The sequence below is a fragment of the Salvelinus alpinus genome, chromosome 1, assembly GCF_045679555.1.
Source record: "Salvelinus alpinus chromosome 1, SLU_Salpinus.1, whole genome shotgun sequence".
Taxonomy (NCBI): Eukaryota; Metazoa; Chordata; class Actinopteri; order Salmoniformes; family Salmonidae; genus Salvelinus; species Salvelinus alpinus.
The window spans coordinates 28,103,181-28,128,794 of record NC_092086.1 but is presented as its reverse complement, the minus strand read 5'-3'; the positions used below and the strand labels follow the sequence as shown (position 1 = coordinate 28,128,794).

Genomic DNA, 25,614 nt, shown 5'->3' with positions numbered 1-25,614 from the left:
GTATTTCATTTAGTGACCTCAGAGAGGACATGAAACATACAACTATATCTCTGAATATGTAAATTTCTCAATTATGGGGTTTGCATCTAATTCTTCTATAAAATGAATGAGTAAAGATGAAACTATATTTAATTAAAATTGCATTAGTCAATATATTTCCATGAATACACCTGGATTAGGTCTGAATATTCTTGATTGCATGTACTGTTTTCTCTGTTAGTAGGCTTTAGGATGATGTTTACCTAATGACATCACAATCTGGAAATGTAGCCAAAGAAATACTTCGCAATATGAACAAAAACAATAAACAGACAAAAAACCAACGAAGCTACAGTCCCGAACTAGTGAACACAGAAAAAAACAGGAACACACGAACAGGAACAATCACCCACAAACCAACAGTGAAAACAGGCTACCTTAATATGGTTCCCAATCAGAGACAATGCAAAACACCTGCCTCTGATTGAGAACCATATCAGGCCAAATGACAAACCTCAACATAGAAACACATAACATAGATTGCCCACCCCAACTCACGCCCTGACCATACTAACTAAAGACAAAAACAAAGGAAAATAAAGGTCAGAACGTGACACTAGTCCTCAACATATATGATCATACTTACTCTACACAACCATAATGACATATTTAGTTGTGAAGTTTCACCCACATGGTGTAGTAGAATATATACTGCAATATAGCATTGTGGTATTATAATTCAGTCATTGGGCTCTGCTTACATTGCTTTTGCCATAGCCTTGTCTGGTGATGCCCGGTTAAACTCACTATGACCTTGAGATGATCCTTAGTGGGTTTTATTCAAGGGCCCACTCCCAGCCACACAAAGGCCACTCTGTAATCAGAACAGTACTGTGCTTCATAACAACCCACTGAACCCGTGTGACTTTATCTCTGCCTGTTTATCTCTCAGCCTCAGAAATGGGAAATGGGAGCATATTGGAACGACACTCCATAAAAGATTATCTAGAAGTGAAGATTTGTAACAATGCTTACTCCTCTCACTTCGTTAACAAGCAGTGATATATTGACCAAGAATCATCCCTTTGTCTGGCTTTGTTCCATCTCCTTCCTTCACACACACGCGCACGCGCACACGCACACACACACACACACACACACACACACACACACACACACACACACACACACACACACACACACACACACACACACACACACACACACACACACACACAGTCGACAGACTAGAACGGCAGTAGCCTAGTGGTTAGAGCGTTGGGCCAGTAACCGAAAGGTTGCTAGATTGAATCCCTGAGCTGTCAAGGTAAAAATCTTGTTCTGCCTCTGAACAATGCAGTTAACCCACTGTTCCTAGGCTGTCATTGTAAATAAGAATTTGTTCTTAACTGACTTGCCTAGTTAAATAAAGGTTTTTAAAAAATCTAAATGTTTTTAGTTATGCATGGCATACCACACGGATAATTTACTGTAAGAAAACTATTTGAAGCCAAAAGTGAAACATCTGAGTAACGATTTGGTCAGCCTGTTTTTTTACAGATAAATCCCATTTGACATGTTAAGACACTTCCAAAGCACTTTTAAAAGAATGTCCACAGGGTGGGGCTGATACTGTCTGGAACAGATTGAGCATTGGAATGACTTTCCCCCTCCTTCCCACTGCAGGGAGTAGTCAAATGAGGGTGAACCACAAAGTGAAAGTATTTCCCCCAAGTGAAATGATTTTCTTGGCTCAACAGACTTGCTATGAGGACTGGGCTATAGGGAGTTTGGAATATAATTGTAAGTATTATTTTGTTGATTCATGCAGCCTTAACTTTTGTTAGTGACTTTGAACACGGTATAGTAAAACGCATGACGCACACAAACATTTTTGTAGAGGTGCTGACTAACAGAGTAAAACTATGAAAAGTAAAGTTGCACAATATATGCTCCCAACAAATTAATGGGTGAACCGAATAACAATCGTTTCGGCAACGCAGCGATTTTTTTGTGTTTTTATTCTAGTATCATTTTTATTGCGCGTTTTATTTTAATATGTCTTTCTCTCTGCATTGTTGAGAGTGCCCGTAAGTAAGCATTTAACTGTTAGTCGACACTAGATTTTTGACAAAACGTTGGTTGTTAGGTTTACTCTTTACATTTTTGGGAGTGTATATATAGTGCGACTTTATTTTTATACATTATACATCGTCCTTGCTCGCTTACAGGGTTGGGCAGTAATGGATTACATGTAAAGTATTACAAAAACGCTAACTGTAATCCGTTACGATACAAGCAAAAATATTGTGATCAGATTACCGATACTTTCGGAAAACTAGATGATTACTTCAATGATTACTTTTCAATTCAGAAAGGATGTTTGCGGAAAAAGAATCGTTGACACTTTTGTTTTCACAATGACATTCAAATAAGCATTGAAAAAAGGCACAAATGTAAGTTTGTTCCACCTGAGCGAGTCTGACCACAAGTCAGAGACCACTATGATGATACACCAAATGTGTTTGATGGATCGCGGGAACAGAACAGGAATAGGTTTGTGTAGGCTAGAGTCCAAGCTATGTCTTCCAATGCTGCGACTGCTGTCGGCATCCAAAGAGTATCCAATTTGAATAAACGCTTGGAGGTGAAGATGATCGTAGTGGTGTAGTCTACGGCGATACGGATAACACTTATTATTAAAATCTACATAACGTTAGCGCATTGATGTGAATCACACTGCTGCTCTCTCATTTAGCTATTTGCGCCTTATGGATTGTGGTTGTTGTGGATGGCTGTTCACAAATCTAAATGTGTATTTGAACCCAATAATAGTTTAATTCAAGAAGTTTAAGCTGCTGTGAACGCTGCGTGTAACACATCCGGTATCAGGATAAATAAAAAGTAAGGTCTGCTAACTTTCTTTAATTATGTTTAATTACCGCAAACAATGAATGGCAAATGCAATATTCGTATATACGGGTTCGCTGTATCACCACGCAGGGTTAACAGGGAACTGGCAGGAAGTACGTAAACAGCTGTTCTTATACCGTGATGACGTAGTTCCAACGCGTCTGTTGGCCTATCACAGTAGAGGCTGGGCGCGGTTTAGACTTTGCCCCGCCTTTGCTGGCCCTCGGATTTGTCCAAGCCCCTTGGCGCGTTCCTTTTGTCCACATCTGGTTGCTGGGTAGATTAGATCCGTCTTGTGTCTGTCGATTCTACATTTACATTTACATTTAAGTCATTTAGCAGACGCTCTTATCCAGAGCGACTTACAAATTGGTGCATTCACCTTATGACATCCAGTGGAACAACCACTTTACAATAGTGCATCTAAATCTTTTAAGGGGGGGGGGGGTCAGAAGGATTACTTTATCCTATCCTAGGTATTCCTTGAACAATAAATGTATTGTTTGTGTGTGTGTGTAACAAAACAATATTCATCTTCAAAAAATATGCTAACAGACTATAGTGCATAAACATAAATCCTAACACTGCCTATCAATCATTGTTTTTGAAACCAGTGGACAGCCAGTGAAAAATGCCTCTTGCAACAGCTGCATAGTGCGGATCCAAGCCTATGGAATAAAAGTGGGGCTTTTATTGCTAAATCTAATTAATGCTGATAAAAAGGCCTAATGGACACATACTCAAACTTGCACACGTTTGATAGACTTAAAGGGGCAGTCTGTAGTTGTTACATCTATTTTTGGAATTATAATGATATATACAGTACCAGTCAAAAGTTTGGACACACCTACTCATTCAAGGGTTTTTCTTTATTTTTTTTTACTGTTTTCTACATTGTAGAATAATAGTGAAGACATTAAAACTATGAAATAACAAATAAAGAATCATGTAGTAACCAAAAAAGTGTTAAACAAATCAAAATAGATTTTAGATCCTTCAAAGTAGCCACCCTTTGCCTTGATGACAGCTTTGCACACTCTTGGCAAAGCATGCCGTTCTACGAGCGCAGGATTTATTTTTCAACTGGAATCAATGAGCCCAACCAGTCCTTCATGACGACAAAATCAGAAACAACAGAGTAGGGCTGCCTAATAAGTCCTTCGTTTTGGGGTCATGCTCAGGTAAAACAATTTGGCTAATCTATACTTCCCAGAGGTGAGACCAAGTCATTGTTTTACAAGTCCCAAGTCAAGACAGGCAAGTCCGAGTCAAGTTTAAAGTCAAGACCGACAAGTCTCAAGTCCTAAACTTTGAGTTTCGAGTCCTAAACAAGTCATAATGTGCTCTTCACCAAATGTAATACCATTTCATATTTTTAACAAGAGTAATAGTTAGTATATTACATTTACGCAAATCATGAATGCTTTTACAAATATATATGTTTATTACTTTCCAAATAAACTTTATATTTCCATAGAAATACATGGGTAGCCATGAGAAAGACCCGCCCCCCCTTAGCGATCGACTATCGAGGATCGCTATAGGGCACAATCGGGCGATGTAGGCTTGTACACAATCGCCCAACCTTAAAACACACACAGCCTCTCTGTGTGTGGTTACAGTAGGCTAACGTATTTCAATGGTTTTAGGAACAGCAGTAACATCAGGCAGGATTTAGTCTACCAACTGCCTAGCCAGTTGTAGCTCAATCTTGGGTGCAATGATCACGTTCCCGCACTGACTGTCTGTGTGGAGGCTCATTGATTTAACGTTACGTTAGCCTACATGCTACACTAGAAAGGTTATATATAGCTGTCGGCTATATTAGCCACGATTTATGGTTCTTTGTGCAGCTTCAAATGTCGAACAAAGTTGGAAATTGTTGCGCCTCCGTCTGTAATTTTCTTCCCGCATGTTTTGCAAGTTGCAATCCATTTTTTGTTGACTACAGCGTAGTCTTTATATCTGAAAATAATAATTTGGGTTATCATCTTTCCAAAGGCTCCATCTGAATTCACCCGCCAATGTTCCTCTGCATTGCCTCACGCAATTTTTTCTCAGCTGGCACAATTTGATTGGCTGCTGTCCGATTCAAACTGTAATCCGTTAAATGAAGAGTTGATGCGCTGTACACTTTTTTTAATAGCATAATTTTTTATATTTGGGCTTGGGGAAGGTATCAAGTCAGTTCCAGTCAAAAGGCTCAAGTCCAAGTTAAGTCACAAGTCATTGGTGTCAAAGTCGAGTTGCAAGTCATCGTATTTGTGACTCGAGTCTGACTTCCATATTTCCAAGTCCTATTCTTGAAGATCAAGGGGTATAACATTTATTGGAATGACTGGAATTCTGATAGATTTTGGTTTTTAATGTAAAGATATCATTTAATCGTATCATTATATGTAGCACAAAGCGATGGGTTAGAAGAATCTGCCCCTCATACCATTGCGGTCACATAATCATCCCCAGTTTACAATTGGCTCATTCATTCCCCCTCCTCTCCCCTGTAACTATTCCCCAGGTTGTTGCTGTAAATGAGGATGTGTTCTCAGTCAACGTACCTTTAAAAAATAAAAAAGAAGCCTACATAACCAACCCATAAAGTAAAATGTAACATCCATATATGGCCAGCTATGTAAACTTTAACATTGATGTGTCCTGCAATATATGTTTTGCAATTGGTAAAATACATTTGTGTCTTCTTCTAATGCCTCAGTAAGATTACGTTACTGAGTTTTGGTAATCCAAAAGTTACGTTACTGATTACAATTTTGGACAGGTAACTTGTAACTGATGACATTTAGAAAGTAACCTACCCAACCCTGGTCTCTTAGTAAGCAAGAAGAGCATGTTCATTGAGTGAATGCTTGTATTAGTCAATGCATATTATTCAGGCTATCCACTGTTGCTCTCTGATTAATTTGTCTCAACCACTGATTGTTGTCAGGTGTGAACCCTTTCCTGTGGAGAGACCACTGTTTCTCAGAACCACTGTTTTTCTACTAAGGAGAAAGGCCCAAACATGGCGTTGGTCTTCAGCTTGTCCACTCTCATGTTTCTCCTCATCACTGGGATGGAGACATCCAAAAGTAAGGCATTATGCAGGCACAATTTGTAGTACTTCTACCAACACCATAACTTCCAAAATGAATGGTCTAGGAGTTTTGTTTTATCCAAACTACATTTATCAGGCGTGAAATTTTCTGTACTACAGTCCTGTTTAATTTTGTTATCTATTGCTTAAACAGGTCTAAGTCAGCGCTCAGAGTTGAAGCAGGTAATCGAGGTGGCATCTGGGAAGGATGCAGTCCTAGAGTGCTCTGTGAAGTTCAGTGATGAATCCCCTGGTAATGTAAACATAGAGCGGGTCCAGTTGTGGAGGCTGCACCAGAATGGTAATTGAGAAGGTGAACCTGTGTTCAAATACAATCAACAATCCTCCAATCCCAGGTTGCAGCTGAGCCCAAAATATCAGCTTTCCATCCCACCTTCCAATGAGAAAGACAAAGTTGTGTCCCTGTTGGTCAAAGAAACCCAGCCTGAAGACGAGGGTCCGTATGAGTGTGTAGTGAACACTGACAGTGGAAACACAAATTGTAACTTCATGCTGGAGGTCACAGGTGAGCTCATAGGTGAGCTCAGTAATCCTCTTACATAGAACACATGGACAGCTCAAGGGGGCTGGAGGGGGGGTCATTCCTTGTGAATGGATGATTACAGTTAGACTGGCCTACTAGGGGAAAATCTTGTAAGCATTTACTGTATGTCTATGGCAAGGATTTTCTCAGTGCTTGTGTCTACTCATTGGAGTTAATGTATAGAGACAGCTGTGGCACCAGTGTGGCTGTCACACAGTGCATGGGATATCTCCTCACAGTGTAACAATATAGTATTCTCCTTTTTGCGTCATGATTTCCACTGTGCAGAGGATCCATCAAGAATTCTTTATTTTCTGACGTTATCCTCTATTAGTATCCATATGTTATATAAATTGACTTAACTACCTTTAAACCAAATACCCTACAAACATGACTTAATTGATTGCATCCCTGATCGAAAACCTGAATGTGACATGATTTTCATTTAAAATGATTCTGATTTTGTGTGTTACAGTACGAGACCAGGTTCCTGAAAATCCTGCGAATCGAAAGGAAATTCCAAAGAACAGTTACATGAGTGTGGCTGCTGTATTTGTGGTAGTAGGCTCTCTTGCCATTGGACTGCTGCTTCTCAAGCTGTTTCAAGCCAGAAGACTCAGACAACGTGAGCACCCAGGGTCATGTTCATTAGGGCACACTGTTGCAAAACGCTTCAAGATGTTATTCAGATTGTTCCTCCCCATTTCAGACTGCTTCTTTCCTTTTCATGCCTAGTGAACATGACCCTGCTTTTCACAGTCTCCGCAGAGAGGAATGCAGAGGTCTGGGAAGATTGGTAGAATTGCAATAGAATAAGTGGAATGGAGAACTAACTGCTCAGACAAGAGGACTGAACTTAGTTTTTGAATTGTTTTACTTTCTCCATTGCTCTCCTCAATCCCAGATAGGAATACAGGATTTGTTATTGTATTGTCAGTGAGTGATAAATCACAAACCATGGTAGAGCACTGTAAAAGGTTGCTTCTGGTTTCTCTTTCCAGATGAATCCTTGATACCAGAGGACTCTGTTGTGCCAGAAGGTATGTTTGAGTATATTATTTGTCTACCTAATGGAAAAGGGATTCCTGTCCGAACTATCAAAGTGTATCAAATGTATAGTAAAATGCACTTTATAAAATGTGTACAGCTCCACCAACCACCAGCATGCCCAGCACAAGAACATTCCAGGCATTCCCGTGGTTGGCAGGCTACATCACATCCGGCCGTGATTGGGAGTCCCATAGGGCAGCGCACAATTGTCCCAGTGTCGCCCGGGTTTGACCGGAGTAGGCCGTCATTGTAAATAAGAATTTGTTCTTAACTGACTTGCCTAGTTAAATAACAAAAAAGAACAGTGTTGGTATTCCTGTTGTCCCCTATGGAACCAGAGCCTGAGGATACAGCAGTCCCAGCAGAGCACGACCCCAGCACCAGGACAGGACTGTTTCCGTAGCGACAGATGTATTATCAGGGGTGCCATGGGCTCTCTTCCCTGTAGGTGTCATGTCTGCTCTGTCTCTCACGTCACATCGCTAACTGAATGTGAATGCTTTGCCTGGAGGAGGGAGCAATCTGGCACAACACTATTCTGTTCCCCCTCTGCAGGAGAAATGGAGTGCATGCATTGTCCTGCTACCAAGCTAATTGTTAACAGCATTGTCTGTAGCTGTTAATCACACCAGACTATTCTTTCATAATTGTTTTATATATTGTAACTAAAACCTGAAATGAGTCTATCGAATGCACATATTTAGTGGACATTGATTTGATAGTTAAGACACTAGTGTGAAACAGTAGCAGTGTGTGAAATTGATCTTGACAGAACACATTTATTTTGTGCATCACAATTTGAAGTAATTTATTCAGAAGCCAATATTGTGTTTTAGTTGACAAATGCTTCAGTGTTCCATTAGGCCATGTTTTTTATTGTTACAAAGTGGGATTCAAATTTATTGAATTGTAATTTTTTTGTCAAAAATCTACATAAAATACTCTGTCAAAGATGAATGAAAAATAACACAAAAATACTGTAGTGACCCGAACAGCTGTGTTATGTATTATGCTGTTCGTTGGTTTTGTTGTACTTACCAGTACCCAGTGTTCGCGGGGTCCGACATGCCAGTCAATCTGCTATCTGCCAACCACGGGCATGCCTGGAATGTTGTTGTGCCGGGCATCCTGGTGGCTGGTGGAGCGGCAGGGGGGTGGAGCATCGCAAGTTTAAGGCCATGTTTAGCCATTGTTCTCTCTCTTACGTCTGGTCTTCACAAGAGATAGTCACGGTTGTTTTATACGGATATCCTTCATTTATTTGGCGTGGGCTACGGCCGAACAGTAGCCTGTGTTGAGTTGGGTTAATTAACCGTGAATTCGTAAACTCAATCCTCTGTCTGAACAATTGTTCCTTTAGAATCTAGCCAGGTCATTACAATACCTTTAAGTATTCAACCCCCTGAGTCGATACATATTAGAAACACCAGCTGTGGGTCTTCTTGGGTAAGTCTCTTAAGAGCTTTGCACACCTGTATTGTGCAATATTTGTCCATTATTCTTTTCATAATTCTTCAGGTTTTGGGGATCTTGGCTAGACAGCAATTTTCAAGTCTTGCCACAGATTTTCAAGCAGATTTAAGTACAAAACTAACTTGGCCAGTCAGGAACGTTAACTGTCTTCTAGGTAAGCTACTCCAGTGTAGATTTGGCCTTGTGTTTTAGGTTATTGTCCTGCTGAAAGGTGAATTCCTTGACCAGTGTCTGGTGTAAAGCAGACTGAAGCAGATTTTCCTCCAGGATTTGACCTGTGCCGAGCTCCATCCCGTTTCTTTTTATCCAGTATTTGCCGACGTCAAGCATACCCGTACCATGAATCAGCCACCTACATGCTTGAAAAGTGTTTTTTTGCAGTATTACTTTAACGCCTTGTTGCATACACGATGCATGTTTTGTAATATATTTTATTCATATTTTCACTGTCATTTAGGTTATTATTGTGGAGTCACTTCAATGTTGTTGATCCATCCTCAGTTTTCTCCCATCACAGCCATTGAACTCGGTAGCTGTTTTTATAAAAACACCAATGGGCTCATGGTATTTGTATTTATTAAGGATCTCCATTAGTTCCTGCCAAGGCAGAAGCTACTCTTCCTGGGGTCCAGCAACATAAAGGCAGTTATATAGAATTTTAAAATATTACATGACATTACATTTAATAACACTTTACACAACACATTAAGTGTGTTCCCTCAGGCCACTACTCTACTATCACATATCTACAATACAAAATCTATGTGTACGTGTGTGTAGAGTGCGTGTCTTATCATGTGTACAGTATGTGTGTCTGTGCCTGTGTGTCTTCACACTCCCCACTGTTCCATCAGGTGTATTTGTATCTGTTTATTTTTATCTGATTCTACTGCTTGCATCAGTTACCGGATGTGGAATAGAGTTCCATGTAGTCATGGCTCTATGAAGTACTGTGCGCCTCCTATAGTCTGTTCTGGATTGTAAAAAGACCCTTGGTAGCATGTCTTGTGGGCTATGCATGGGTGTCAGAGCTGTGTGTCAGTACTTTAAACAGACACCTCGGTGCATTCAGCATGTCAACACTTCTTACAGAAACAAGTACAACAAATCTCTCCTCCACTTTGTGCCACGAGAGATTTACATGCATATTGTTGTGTCTTTACTATGAATTAAATGATATGACATGCTATTTTATCAAATCAATTCTCTGTAATTAATATTACCTGATTAAACTAAGCATGTAAATGTCGTTAACTAGGAAGTCGGGGGAACCCCGGAAGAATGTTTATAGAGCTGTTCTTTTCTGAATAAACTCTTAAAGATCTGTTAATCTTTTATATCAATAGCAGTCAATTATTAGTTGTCACCTTATTCAGTCTCGTCTGAACGTCGTAGAAATCTTGGTTATCTTCACGAACCCTGGCTAACAAGTCGAATCAGCAAAACAACATTTGGTTTAATTATTTATTTACTAAATACCTAAATAAATCACACAGAATTACATATACACAGGATGGATCATAGATTGATTACTAATTATTTCATAAAAGAAAACGTCCCCAGCGGACGAAACCGATATGAAGGCTGGTTACACAAAGAAAGGGGGTTGGGTTTGAATGAAAGAGCGGGAAGACTGAGGAACAAAAGGATTGGGTCTTAATCGACTCTTATGAAGCTATGCTATCATAAATACGAAATCTTATGCATTCTAAATAACCACCCATTCGGAAAAGGAAAATGCAAGAAACATTTTTATTCTGAGCTGCGCTTCGATAGATTGGTCGAATATGGAAGGCTGGGTTTCCCAGCAGAGATCTCCCTTGTCCTTTGAAGAATATTTCTGGGCGGATACGTTGTAGTACTCTGTCGTTCTGAAGAGTTTGTCCGTCCTTTCCTAGGCCACGCACGTTTACAGCTGCTGCTGATAACTCGACGTCTAGGATGTATCACTTCTTTAGTGAATAACAGTTCAAAGTTCATACCAAGTTGCCATACTCAGCTCATGCTATATTCTGGCTGGTGTAGTCAATTCAACCTTCCAGCGTGGCGATCGTCACCTCCACTTTGAAATGAGCCCTTTTGAACGTGTGGATACCAGTCCTACGTCGTCGGGAACTAAAGTTCATTTTGTTAGGTTGTAGTTGATATTAGCCCTTTTAAACCTATGGACATCAGTCCTCACGTCATCGGGAACCCAAGGTTGACTTTTGTCAACGGGCTTTTGTAGCGGGGGAGAGAAGGGCGTGTTTCATATTTCTCAACCAATGTCTGTTCACTTGGGCGTTGCCACTGAGTGATCATAGTTTACTTTAAGAAAACAATTCTCTCATTTAGAAGCTAAAATTACATTTCAAATTTTCACAAATAGTTTCATATTTAAAAATGTAAATTGCACAAGAATTCCATGTGAATCTGATAACTAGAATGTGTAGACTTTCCAAGATACAATTTATGTTGTCCTATCATCAGATATAATGTCCTAGACAACAACTGATCTGACATCATATTCTTTAAGAACCAACGGACACTTTCAACTGGTTGGATTACAGAAAGATTGTTTTTCCCCCCAACCTTTTGATGTTACATTACTCTCTCTATGTTAACAAAGGGCTTTCCAAGAGTCCATTCGGTAGAGTGGAGAGAAAAAGGGGGAAAGGTATTTATGGGGGGGGGTCATAAACCTCCCTCAACAGGGCAACGTCATGACAATATTATTAATGTGAGCTCTCCATGTACATTTAAGGGCTAGTCGTGCTGCTCTGTTCTGAGCCAATTGTAATATTCCAAGGTCCCTCTTTGTGGCACCTGACCACACGACTGAACACTAGTCCAGGTGCGACAAAACTAGTGCCTGTAGGACCTGCCTTGTTGATAGTGTTGTTAAAAAGGTGCACTTTATTATGGACAGACTTCTCCCCTTTTTAGCTACTCTTGTATCAACATGTTTTGACCAGTTTACAATCCAGAGTTACTGCAAGCAGTTTAGTCACCTCAGCTTGCTCAATTTCCACATTTAGTTGAGGTTTAGGGTTTAGTGAATGATTTGTCCCAAATACAATGCTTTTAGTTTTTGAAATATTTAGGACTAACTTATTCCTTGCTACCCGTTCTGAAACTAATTGCAGCTCTTTGTTAAGTGTTGCAGTAATTTCACTCGCTGTAGTAGCTGACGTGTTTGTGTTGAGTCATCTGCATACATAGACACACTGGCTTTGAAAAAAATGGATTGCCTGATTCTTCCTGGATTATGCTGGAGAGGCTTCCATTAAATAACACCCTCTGTGTACTGTTAGACAGGTAACTCTTTATCCACAATATAGCAGGTGTAAAGCCATAACACATACGTTTTTCCAGCAGCTGACTATGATCGATAATGTCAAAAGCCGTACTGAAGTCTAGCAAAACAGCTCCCACAATCTTTTTATCATCAATTTCTGTCAGCCAATCATCAGTCATTTGTGTAAGTGCCGTGCAAGTTGAATGCTCTTCCCTATAAGCATGCTGAAAGTCTTTTGTCAAATTGTTCACTGTAAAATAGCATTGTGTCTGGTCAAATACAATTTTTTCAAAATGTTTATTAAGGGTTGTGTTAGCAGTTGATGTTATTCTTTAATAACACAGACCCCAAAGAAAATCAGGGGGAGGAAAATAGGTTTATTCGAAGAGAACAAATCATACAGGGAGGTAGATGGTCATTCTCCCCTGTCCTCAGTGATGCTCTCCCAGTGATTCTCTCCTGTGGTTCTCCACAGAACAAAGGGACAGGATGTAGTTTATAACCCAGCCCTATCCTGTGGTTGGCCAATTAGGATTTTATTGCAAGGAATTCTATTTCAGGTTGGACCATTGAGAACGTGCCACATCGTAACTTCAGGACTGACATTCCTAACAGATGTTGAACTGAAAACCAACTATTTCCATTGATCGTTACTACTCTATTGACTTCTCATCCTCTGTCTCTGCATCGTGTATTTATCTTCCAAATATTCTTATAGTTGGTAACAGGCTGATTGGTCGGCTATTTGAGCGGTAAAGTGGGCTTTACTATTCTTGAGTAGCGGAATTACTTTTGCTTCCCTCCAGGCCTGAGGGCACACACTTTCTAGTAGGCTTAGATTGAAGATATGGCAAATAGGAGTGGCAATATGATCCACTATTATTTTCAGTAATTTTCCATCCAAGTTGTCAGACGCCCGTGGCTTGTCACTGTTGATGGTGACATCCCTAAGCAGTTCCCTCCCTATCCTGCAGCTCAGTTCAGAAGAACTGTATCTTTGGTGTGTCTGGGCCAGTAAAGACTGCTGAGGGGAGGATGGCTCATAATAATTGCTGGAATGCTGGCGCCCCCCCTTGGTTTGTGCTGTGGTGGAGATCTTTGTGGGCTATACTCGGCCTTGTCTCAGGATGGTAAGTTGGTGGTTGAAGGTATCCCTCTCGTGGTGTGGGGGCTGTGCTTTGGCAAAGTGGGTGGGGTTATATCCTTCCTGTTTGGCCCTGTCCGGGGGTATCTTCGGATGGGGCCACAGTGTCTCCTGACCCCTCCTGCCCTCCTGTCTCAGCCTCCAGTATTTATGCTGCAGTAGTTTATGTGTCGGGGGGCTAGGGTCAGTTGGTTATATCTGGAGTACTTCTCCAGTGTCCTGTGTGGGATACGTCTTATCCGGTGTCCTGTGTGAATTTAAGTATGCTCTCTCTAATTCTCTCCTTCTCTCTTTCTTTCTCTCTCTCTGAGGACCTGAGCCCTAGGACCATGCGTCAGGACTACCGGGCATGATGACTCCTTGCTGTCCCCAGTCCACCTGGCCTTGCTGCTGTTCCAGTTTCAACTGTTCTGCCTATGGAACCCTGACCTGTCCACCGGACGTGCTACCTGTCCCAGACCTGCTGTTTTCAACTCTCTAGAGACCGCAGGAGCGGTAGAGATACTCTTAATGATCGGCTATGAAAAGCCAACTGACATTTACTCCTGATTATTATCTGACCATGCTGGTCATTTATGAACATTTGAACATCTTGGCCATGTTCTGTTATAATCTCCACCCGGCACAGCCAGAAGAGGACTGGCCACCCCTCATAGCCTGGTTCCTCTCTAGGTTTCTTCCTAGGTTTTGGCCTTTCTAGGGAGTTTTTCCTAGCCGCCGTGCTTCTACACCTGCATTGCTTGCTGTTTGGGGTTTTAGGCTGGGTTTCTGTACAGCACTTCGAGATATTAGCTGATGTACGAAGGGCTATATAAAATAAACTTGATTTGAATGCAGTCAGTGGAGTGGTATCAACCATATGGAAACCACGTCTTTGATGTGTTTGATACCATTCCATTTACTCCATTCCAGCCATTACTATAAGCCATCCTCCCCTCAGCAGCCTCCACTGGTCTGGGTGGTTTAATACATCATCCACAGCATTTATTAACTTGACCATGCTTAAAGAGATATTAAATGTCTGATTTGTTATTGTTAGCCATCTACCAATCACTGCCCTTCATGAGGCTTTTGAAAACCTCCCTGGTCTTTGTAGTTGAATCTCTGCTTGAAATGCCCTACTTGACTGAGGGATCTTACAGATATGGTGGGACAGAGGAAGGGGTAGTCATTCAAAAATTATGTCGACCAGTGGTGACCCGTCATTCAGGGCAGGTGGGGCGTCATTCAGGGCAGGTGGGGCAGGGCCCACACTTTTTTTTTTTGGGGGGGGGGGTGGGCTTGCCTGTTTTGTATCTTATTTTTGCATTAATACGTGACACATATCAGTTTGCAAACAATGTAAAAAAGAAAAAAAAAGAAGAAGAAAAAAAGTTGAGTTAATAAAGCCGCATAAAAACATGATCTCTTTTTGCTTTCTTGAGTAAGGCAGCTCCAAAATGCAGGTGTTTCACCCTAGCTCAGTGCTTTCTGTGGTGGTGGGGCTAGACAGCAGAAAATACAGAGCGTTGCGCCTGATTGGCTCAGTTTTCTGTCACTCAGTTTTCTGTCACTAAGGTTAGAGCTCAAATTTTTGCCCCTTGGGTTCTGCCACAGAGTTATATTAGCAGTGCCCGTCCAAGAAGGCTCAAGGCCATTGGCCACAGATCATCAAATCACGTTATATCTACAGTAGCTTGATTGGACTGATCATGTCAACATCTTACTTTCCAAGTCTTAGCTAACAGTCATCATCAGTTGTCAACAAACTACTGGCAAATCCTTTTAATCCTTGTCATGTGAAGAGAAATAATGAAGAGAAAATGTAGATAAAACATATCGGTGCTCATCGGCCACTGTACATAAAGATTACACAACAAGTTGGAAATCGCAAATTCAACAATGAATCGTTTGGAAGGAATCAGTGTCTAACTGCAAGCGTTGCAAAGAAACCACTAACGTTAGCCTGCTATTCAATGGAGTGGCTGTGGTTTTTCCTGAGAAATTCAGAGAATGCCAGACTTTGATGACAAAATTTGCCCACAAAAGACCGCTGCGTCACCTTCACAAGGTGAGTCCAAAAATGTATTGTGTGCTGCTGCATTAATGATGTAATATGCAAGGGAGAAACGTATACTGTAGCTAAGAAAGTCCCCTTTGTCAGGACCCGGTGTGAGAAACAGTCACTAATAATCGTCAGAACCCAGAAGATGAGGCAGACACAGCAGTACTAGAGATGGTGGTTTAATTAAAGAACAAAATCTTCAGGCAAAGAAACTAAATCCACAATGTCCAAAAATAAAGCCAAGAGGCACAAAATGGAAATCCTCCAAAATACAAAAGAAACTCCACAAAGTGGTAAAAAACAGCAGGGAAAAAACAAACCTCAAAAGACTACTCAAAATATACACAAGAACTAAACCAGCGAACCTCTGGAAAATCCAATAAAATAAATATCTGTAAAGAACAAGGCTTGGGCTGAGGCTGGGTGCTAACTTACAAACACTGAGCAAGGAACTGAGGAACACACAGGGTTTAAATACTAACAAGGGAATGACCTACAGGTGCAAACAATAATTAGAGCAAGAAAAACAAAAGCTACAAAAAAGGTGCAATGGGGACATCTAGTGACCAAAACCCGAACAGTCTTGGCCAAAACCTGACACCCTTATGCCATAGTTTGAACATCTCAATTGTCAGTAGAAAGCACATTTGTTTAAGCAAGTCTGCCATATCAGCTATGTTTTTCTTTTAAACAGTAAATGAGGCTGAATGAACTGTTTCACTGCCAGACAAAGTAAGTTTATCCTCTGGACAGTGGAAGTTAAGCTTTCTACACATTTCTGTACTGAATTAAATATTACCACTACCTTTATAAAAACTAACACAATTAAAACCATAACACAACTTACCATAACACAATTTGACACAATCACTTTTTTGTCTTTTAATCATTTTAAGCATATTTTATCAGTCTTAATTAACACCTTACAAAGGCTTTGTACTTTTACAACAGGCCAGGCCCTGTTGTCAAATCAAAATTGTATTTGTCACATGCGCTGAATACAATAAGTGTAGACTTTACAATGAAATACTTACTTACAATGCCCTTAACCAACAATGCTTTAAGAATTTAAGAAGAAAAACATGTTAAAAAAATAGACAATAAAAGTAACAAATGATTAAACAGCAGCAGTACAATAACAATAGCGAGGCTTTATACAGGGGGTACCGGCACAGAGTCAATGTGTGGGTGCACCGTTTAGTCGAGGTAATATGTAGGTAGAGTTAAAGTGACCATGCATAGATAATAAACAGAGTAGCAGCAGTGAGGGGTCTGGGTAGCCCTTTTTGATTAGCTGTTCAGGAGTCTTATGGCTTGGGGGTAGAAGCTGTTAAGAAGCCTTTTAGCAGAGAGAACAGTCTATGACTATGGTGGCTGGAATCTTTGACAATTTTTAGGGCCTTCCTCTGACACCGCATAGTATAGAGGTCCTGAATGGAGGGAAGCTTGGCCCCAGTGATGTACTGGGCCGTACGCACTACCCTCTGTAGTGCCTTGCGGTCGGAGGCCGAGCAGTTTCCATATCAGGCAGTGATGCAACCAGTCAGGATGCTCTCGATGGTGCAGCTGTAGAACCTTTTGAGGATCTGAGGACCCATGCCAAATCTTTTCAGTCTCCTGAGGGGAAATAGGCTTTGTCGTGCCCTCTTCATGACTGTCTTAGTGTGTTTGGACCATGATAGTTTGTTGGTGATGTTGGCTCCACTGCAGCCCTGTCGATGAGAATGGGGGCGTGCTTGGTCCTCTTTTTCCTGTAGTCCACAATCATCTCCTTTGTCTTGATCACGTTGAGGGAGAGGTTGTTGTCCTGGCACCACACCACACAGGTCTCTGACCTCCTCCATATAGGCTGTTTCATCACTGTTGGTGATCAGGACTACCACTGTTGTGTCATCGGCAAACTTGATGATGGTGTTTGGAATTGTGCCTGGCCATGCAGTAATGAGTGAACAGGGAGAACAGGAGGGGACTGAGCACGCACACTCTTGGGGGCCCTTGTGTTGAAGATCAACGTGGTGGATGTGTTGTTACCTACCCTTACCACCTGAGGGCAGCCCGTCACGAAGTCCAGGATCCAGTTGCGGTGGGAGGTGTTTAGTCCGAGGGTCCTTAGCTTAGTGATGAGCTTTGAGGACACTATGGTGTTGAACGCTGAGCTGTAGTCAATGAATAGCATTCTAACATAGGTGTTCCTTTTGTCCAGGTGGGAAAGGGCAGTGTTGAGTGCAATAGAGATTGCATCACCTGTGGATCTGTTGGGGCGGTATGCAAATTAGAGTGGGTCTAGGGTTACTGGGATAATGGTGTTGATGTGAGCCGTGACCAGCCTTTCAAAGCACTTCATGGCTACAGACGTGAGTGCTACAGATCGGTAGTCATTTAGGCAGGTTACCTGATTGTTCTTGGGCACCGGGATTATGGTGGCCTGTTTGAAACATGTTTGTATTACAGACTCAGTCAGGGACAGGTTGAAAATGTCAGTGAAGACACTTGCCAGTTGGTCAGCGCATGATTGGAGTACACGTCCTGGTAATCCATCTGGCCCTGTGGCCTTGTGAATGTTGACCTGTTTAAAGATCTTACTCACATCGGCTATGGAGAGCGTGATCACACAGTCGTCCGGAACAGCTGATGCTCTCATGCATGCTTCAGTGTTACTTGCCTCGAAGCGAGTAGTTAAGCTCGTCTGGTAGCCTCGCGTCACTGGGCAGCTCGTGGCTGTGCTACCCTTTGTGTCTGCAGTAGTTTGCAAGCCCTGCCACATCCGCCGAGGGTCAGAGCCCGTGTCGTGCAGTTCAATCTTAGTCCTGTATTGACGCTTTGATTGGGATGGTTTGTCAAAGGGCATAGCGGGATTTCTTATATGCTTCCGCTCCTTGTTACCTCATATCCCAGCATTACACCTGGGAAGAAAAATTTGCTCAACTTACCCCATGGCCATTGGCTCAATTTACCCAAGGCAAACATGTTGACTAAATCAGCCCACACAGCTACAAGGATGCACTTCCATGCTAGGTTTACGACCTCATATTGAAGCTTATAGAGACCCCAACTGATGTATAGAACAATCTTAAAATGATCTACTTTGGTTTAGATACCAGCATCATGAAACTTCTAGTGTTTTAGATTTTATATACGTATTATCAGAACTATTACATTTGTGGTTTCTATCTAGAACAAGGGACTTTGATTTAACTTGAGATGAATTAAATTATTATTATTATTACTTTTATTTTATTAAACCTTTATTTAACCAGGAAGGGCTCATTGAGATTTAAAATCTATTTTTCAAGAGCGTCCAGGCCAAGATAGGCAGCACCAAGTCATTACAAAAATTACAGACAAAAGACATGACAAACTACAAGTAATCTAGTAAAAACCATAGAATTCACAAGAGTATAAGAAAATAAAAAACAGCAAATTAAAAACATTGACAGGTCAGGGAGATAGGGTTACTTTGGTAAACTTCAAGTAATGAAGTGCCGAGTTGAGGGAGACCCGTGATCTTTACACCAGCAAAAACAAAATAGTTTGCTCCACACAACAAGGAAGTTACTCAACCATAAATAAATAGGTTATTAGTAGGTTAAAATGTACTAGTCACAGACAAACGACATTACATTCTGCCATCTTGGATAATTTGTGACGAATTATAACTTTACATTTCGACCTGGACACATGGTGTTCTCGCGCTATTAGACTTTCACGTGCACCAATGACAGTGGGCATTCATGCTGGGATTGTAGGCCAATTTGGAACTCTAGAATGACTTACATTACCAATCATGCTATATTAATTATCCAATCTGCTGGCATGGAATTTTGTGATACTATATCATATTGCATCTCATAAAGCAAAGAGTTCCAGAGAAGAAGTGCTGATATGAATAAGATTATATGGACAGAACTGCTACTCTTAGACTCTTTGATTGCAAAATTCTGGTAACTTTACCAAATTCCCCAGCTTTTACAGGAATCACAATATGGGCAATGGAAAATGATGGGGACCCCTGTAAATAACTACCAATGGAGCAAGGTTCGACTTTAGTACATTTCAATAGACATGGGGTGCTGAATGTTACATTGCTGAATCATAGAGCTCTAATCTGGCTCACTTTCCTCTATTATAGATCACAGGAGCAGGGACACATCCCATCAGAGCTCGCAGGGACACATCCCATCAGAGCTCGCAGGGACACATCCCACCAGAGCTCGCAGGGACACATCCCACCAGAGCTCACAGGGACACATCCCACCAGAGCTCACAGGGACACATCCCACCAGAGCTCGCAGGGACACATCCCACCAGACCTCACAGGGACACATCCCACCAGAGCTCACAGGGACACATCCCACCAGAGCTCCGAGGGACACATCCCACCAGACCTCACAGGGACACATCCCACCAGAGCTCACAGGAACACATCCCACCAGAGCTCGCAGGGACACATCCCGTCAGAGCTCGCAGGAGCAGGGACACATCCCGTCAGTCATTAAGCATCTCACAAGGTAAGGTTTGTCCTCATGAAATTGGAGTTGGGTGAGAAAGAATCCTAAAGATGGTCCAATGGGCATGGTGTGAAGCCTCTCTCTTTGTTCCAGTCTGCTAAATCTCCTGATGTCCTCTAGGGTGAGATTCCGGTCCTGCTGAACAACTTGCAGCAGGAGATGAAGTACATGCAGGGGCAGCTCAATACCAGGATATCATCCCTGCGCAGAGGGTGGGCATCCCTACAACCCTCCCAACAGTCAGTGTCCCTGCGACCAATGCAATGCTCCAACACCATCTCCAATCACCCCCATGGTGGGACCAACGTGGAATGGTGGAGTGAATACCACATGTGGAGATTTCTACTGCAAGAGAAAGGGTAATTTAAGCTTTATTTTATGAGTAATGAAATTTCTACTCCCGAGTGGTGCAGCAGTCTAAGGCACTGCATCTCAGTGCTAGAGGCGTCACTACAGACACCCTGGTTCGAATCCAGGCTGTATCACAACCGGCCGTGATTGGGAGTCCCATATGGCGGCGCACAATTGGCCCAGTGTCGTCCGGGTTTGGCCGGTGTAGGCCGTCATTGTAAATGAGAATTTGTTCTTAATTAACTGATGTGCCTAGTTAAATAAAGGTTAAATAAAACATTTAATTAGTGGTTGTTCTGTATGGTGACATGAGTGGACTGACTTCTCCCACTTGTCACAGATATCCAGAGTAGATGTGGTGGATTGTTCCATAATGACCATCACAGAGGCCAACCCTCAGAGCCAGACTGGCAGCCGGCTGGGGGCTGAGCCTGAGACCCCTGCTGTAGCGCTTCAGAACAGTGGAGGATGGCTCAGCTGGATCTTCAGGAGAAGAAAGGAGATTCATCTATCTGATGAGAAAGACAACTCTGTATGGAACCTGTTTAAATATTCTATGTAGACACAAAACTGACCCCCAGGCTGAGGTATTCACTTTAAATCATGTCAGTTAAAAATAGCGGCTGATCATTGTATTTTAACTGTGAGAATGGTACTAATCATTTGGAGAATTTGTTGATGTGGTTTACAGAACAAGCCTGTACCGCCTCCTCCCCCGATGGGAATGTATCTGGGGAACTCTGGTCTTCCCAAAGGGGGGAATCCTTACTTCAGGAAAGCAGGTGAATATGGTTTAATTGAAATAGTGTGCAGCCAATCATCGCTTTCTCTGGTGATCTCCTGACTCTTTCCTCTAGTCTAACAGCAGGTCTATGGGAAAAATATCCCAGGATGCTCTACTCTGATGGGACCACCTCAACACCACCAAGCCAGCTCCCTTGACAGTTCCCCGCCCAACACTCCACCCTCATGGCACAGATGACAGAAATTTGCCCCTGGAACTCTACCCTACTTTGATATGAATCCTTCCAAAGTTAATTGATTTCATAAACGGAGCTTTTTACAGCTGCATAGCAAGTGGTTGAAGTAGCAGCACTGTTTTTCATTTTGTCTCACAAGGCCATTTGCCCCGAGGGACCATATTCACACATGAATATTTCAGCATAGAAAAACTATTGAAACAAGTATCCCTCTACTTCATGTCTTGATGTTCACATTCATTTAATATACTGTATGTTCCATCATCATCACTGTACAGATGTACAATATGTAAATCAATATTTTATTAATATATGAACATGCATTACAAAAAATATAGAAAAGCATTTTTAATGTACCACCATATACAGTATTTCAATATACAACTTTTATGTATGGGTACCTCACTTGAGATCAGTGATAAACTGTTTTCTAAGAGGATATTTTCTCCAGTGTTTGGCCCAGAAATTTTTCCTTTTAGGGCCTCCCGGGTGGTGCAGTGGTCTAGGGCACTGCATCGCAGCGCTAGCTGCGCCACCAGAGACTCTGGGTTCGCGCCCAGGCTCTGTCGCAGCCGGCCACGACCGGGAGGTCCGTGGGGCGACGCACAATTAGCCTAGCTTCGTCTGGGTTAGGGAGGGTTTGGCCCGTAGGGATATCCTTGTCTCATCGTGCACCAGCGACTCCTGTGGCGGGCCGGGTGCACGGTGTTTCCTCTGACACATTGGTGCGGCTGGCTTCCGGGTTCTAGGCGCGCAATGTTAAGAAGCTGTGCGGCTTGGTTGGGTTGTGTTTCGGAGGACGCATGGCTTTCAACCTTCGTCTCTCCCGAGCCCGTACGGGAGTTGTAGCGATGAGACAAGATAGTAATTACTAGCAATTGGATACCACAAAAAGAAATTGGGGAGAAAAGGGGGTAAAATAAATAATAATGTTTCCTTTTGTGTTTCCAGCTCTCTGAGGCCTGGCCCTCAAAAGTACCCAAATTGTTGGCTTTATGCAGACACCTCTCCCCCCCACTAGAGAGCGTTGTTCTCACACCCTGACTTGAGGTTTACCAACAGTAGGTGCTGTGTACACTGGCTTTAGTTCCAGACCCACATTAACCTGATTCAACAAGCAACTGACCAGACCCACTCTAACCTGATTCAACAAGCAATTGACCAGACCCACTCTAACCTGATTCAATAAGCAACTGACCAGACCCACTCTAACCTGATTCAACAAGCAACTGACCAGACCCACTCTAACCTGATTCAATAAGCAACTGACCAGACCCACTCTAACCTGATTCAACAAGCAACTGACCAGACCCACTCTAACCTGATTCAATAAGCAACTGACCAGATCCACTCTAACCTGATTCAATAAGCAACTTACCAGACCCACTCTAACCTGATTCAATAAGCAACTGACCAGACCCACTCTAACCTGATTCAATAAGCAACTGACCAGACCCACTCTAACCCGATTCAACAAGCAACTGACCAGATCCACTCTAACCTGATTCAATAAGCAACTGACCAGACCCACTCTAACCCGATTCAACAAGCAACTGACCAGACCCACTCTAACCTGATTCAACAAGTAACTGACCAGACCCACTCTAACCTGATTCAACAAGTAACTGACCATACCCACTCTAACCTGATTCAATAAGCAACTGACCAGACCCACTCTAACCTGATTCAATAAGCAACTGACCAGACCCACTCTAACCTGATTCAACAAGCAACTGACCAGACCCACTCTAATCTGATTCAACAAGTAACTGACCAGACCCACTCTAACCTGATTCAACAAGCAATTGACCAGACCCACTCTAACCTGATTCAATAAGCAATTTACCAGACCCACTCTAACCAGATTCAATAAGCAACTGACCAGATCCACTCTAACCTGATTCAACAAGCAACTGACCAGACCCACTCTAATCTGATTCAACAAGCAATTGACCAGACCCACTCTAACCTGATTCAACAAGCAACTGACCAGACCCACTCTAATCTGATTCAACAAGTAACTGACCAGACCCACTCTAACCTGATTCAACAAGCAACTGACCAGACCCACTCTAACCTGATTCAATAAGCAACTGACCAGACCCACTCTAACATGATTCAATAAGCAACTGACCAGACCCACTCTAATCTGATTCAACAAGTAACTGACCAGACCCACTCTAACCTGATTCAACAAGCAATTGACCAGACCCACTCTAACCTGATTCAACAAGCAACTGACCAGACCCACTCTAACCTGATTCAACAAGCAATTGACCAGACCCACTCTAACCTGATTCAATAAGCAATTTACCATGGTCTTCAATTTAGACCATAATTATTGAATCAGGTGTGTATACACACTTCCTCCACAGTGTGGCTTTCTTTGCTGTTAAATATGTTGTGGTGAGGTTATGTAATGTGGTGAACCATTCACCTCTATGTCTGGGAGTAGAGGATATGTTATGTAGTGAACAGTGGTGGAACAAATACCCAACTGTCATACTTGAGTAAAAGTAAAGATACCTTAATAGAAAATGACTCAAGTCAAGGTGAAAGCCAACCAGTAAAATAAGCCAACCAGTAAAATAAAGGTAAATGTAATTGCTAAAATATAAATAATTTCACATTCCTTATATTAAGCAAACCAGACGGCATGATTTAAGTACTTTTGGGGATCAGGGAAAATGTATGGAGTAAAAAGTACATTACTTTATTTAGGAATGTAGTGAAGTAAAAGTAATCAAAAATATAAATAGTAAAGTACAAATAACTAAAAAAACTACTTATGTAGTACTTTAAAGTATTTTTACTTAGGTACTTTACACCACTGGTAGAGAACCATTCACCCCTTTCATGTTTGGAACTAGAGGATATGTTATGTAGTCAGTGGTGTAAAGGACTTAGGTAAAAATACTTTAAAGTGCTACTTTTTTGAGGTATCTGTACTTTACTTTACTATTTATATTTTTTGACTACTTTTATTTCACTACATTCTTTAATAAAATATTGTACTTTTTACTCCATACATTTTCCTTGACACCCAAAAGTACTACATTTGGAATGGTTAGCAGGACAGGAAAATTGTCAAATGCACACACTTATCAACCGAACATCCCTGGTCATCCCTACTGCCTCTGATCTGGCGGACTCACCAAACACAACTGCTTTATTTGTAAATTATGTCTGATTGTTGGAGTGTACCCCTGGCTTTGCGTAAATTTAAAAAACAAGAAAATTATGCAATCTGGTTTGCTTAATATAAGGAATTTTAAATTATTTATACTTTTACTATTCATACTTAAGTATATTTTAAATCAAATACTTTTAGACTTTTATTCAAGTAGAACTTTACTGGGTGACTACTTTTACTTGAGTCATTTTCGATTAAGGTATCTTTACTTTTACTCAAGTATGACAGTTGGGTACTTTTTCCGCCACTGTATGTAGTGAACCATTCACCTCTCATGTCTGAGAGTAGAGGATATGTTATGTAGTGAACCATTCACCTCTCATGTCTGAGAGTAGAGGATATGTTATATAGTGAACCATTCACCTCTATCATGTCTGAGAGTAGAGGATATGTTATGTAGTGAACCATTCACCTCTCATGTCTGAGAGTAGAGGATATGTTATGTAGTGAACCATTCACCTCTCATGTCTGGGAGTAGAGGATATGTTATGTAGTGAACCATTCACCTCTCATGTCTGGGAGTAGAGGATATGTTATGTAGTGAACCATTCACCTCTCATGTCTGGGAGTAGAGGATATGTTATGTAGTGAACCATTCACCTCTCATGTCTGGGAGTAGAGGATATGTTATGTAGTGAACCATTCACCTCTCATGTCTGGGAGTAGAGGATATGTTATGTAGTGAACCATTCACCTCTCATGTCTGAGAGTAGAGGATATGTTATGTAGTGAACCATTCACCTCTCATGTCTGGGAGTAGAGGATATGTTATGTAGTGAACCATTCACCTCTCATGTCTGGGAGTAGAGGATATGTTATGTAGTGAACCATTCACCTCTCATGTCTGGGAGTAGAGGATATGTTATGTAGTGAACCATTCACCTCTATCATGTCTGAGAGTAGAGGATATGTTATGTAGTGAACCATTCACCTCTCATGTCTGAGAGTAGAGGATATGTTATGTAGTGAACCATTCACCTCTCATGTCTGGGAGTAGAGGATATGTTATGTAGTGAACCATTCACCTCTCATGTCTGGGAGTAGAGGATATGTTATGTAGTGAACCA

At 41.7% G+C, this 25,614-nt stretch overlaps 1 protein-coding gene across 4 annotated transcripts; it reads left to right on the top strand.

The window, feature by feature from the left end:
- Nucleotides 1-1,306: 1,306 nt before the first annotated feature.
- LOC139582336 (uncharacterized) lies at nucleotides 1,307-25,031 on the top strand. Of its 4 annotated transcripts, none has more exons than XM_071412488.1 (10): nucleotides 1,605-1,782; nucleotides 5,837-5,978; nucleotides 6,138-6,521; nucleotides 7,003-7,152; nucleotides 7,529-7,567; nucleotides 19,645-20,023; nucleotides 20,144-20,382; nucleotides 20,715-20,906; nucleotides 21,066-21,156; nucleotides 21,232-25,030. In XM_071412488.1, the coding sequence occupies exons 3-7, from the start codon at nucleotides 6,494-6,496 to the stop codon at nucleotides 20,163-20,165; spliced, it is 618 nt and encodes a 205-aa protein (XP_071268589.1). In that variant the 5' UTR covers nucleotides 1,605-1,782; nucleotides 5,837-5,978; nucleotides 6,138-6,493; the 3' UTR covers nucleotides 20,166-20,382; nucleotides 20,715-20,906; nucleotides 21,066-21,156; nucleotides 21,232-25,030. The 4 variants fall into 4 exon arrangements, with proteins under 4 accessions (XP_071268503.1, XP_071268589.1, XP_071268673.1 ...); XM_071412572.1 differs by having other exon boundaries at nucleotides 1,614-1,782; nucleotides 6,138-6,509; nucleotides 21,232-25,028; XM_071412343.1 differs by having other exon boundaries at nucleotides 1,630-1,782; nucleotides 6,138-6,284; nucleotides 21,232-25,018.
- Nucleotides 25,032-25,614: the final 583 nt, after the last annotated feature.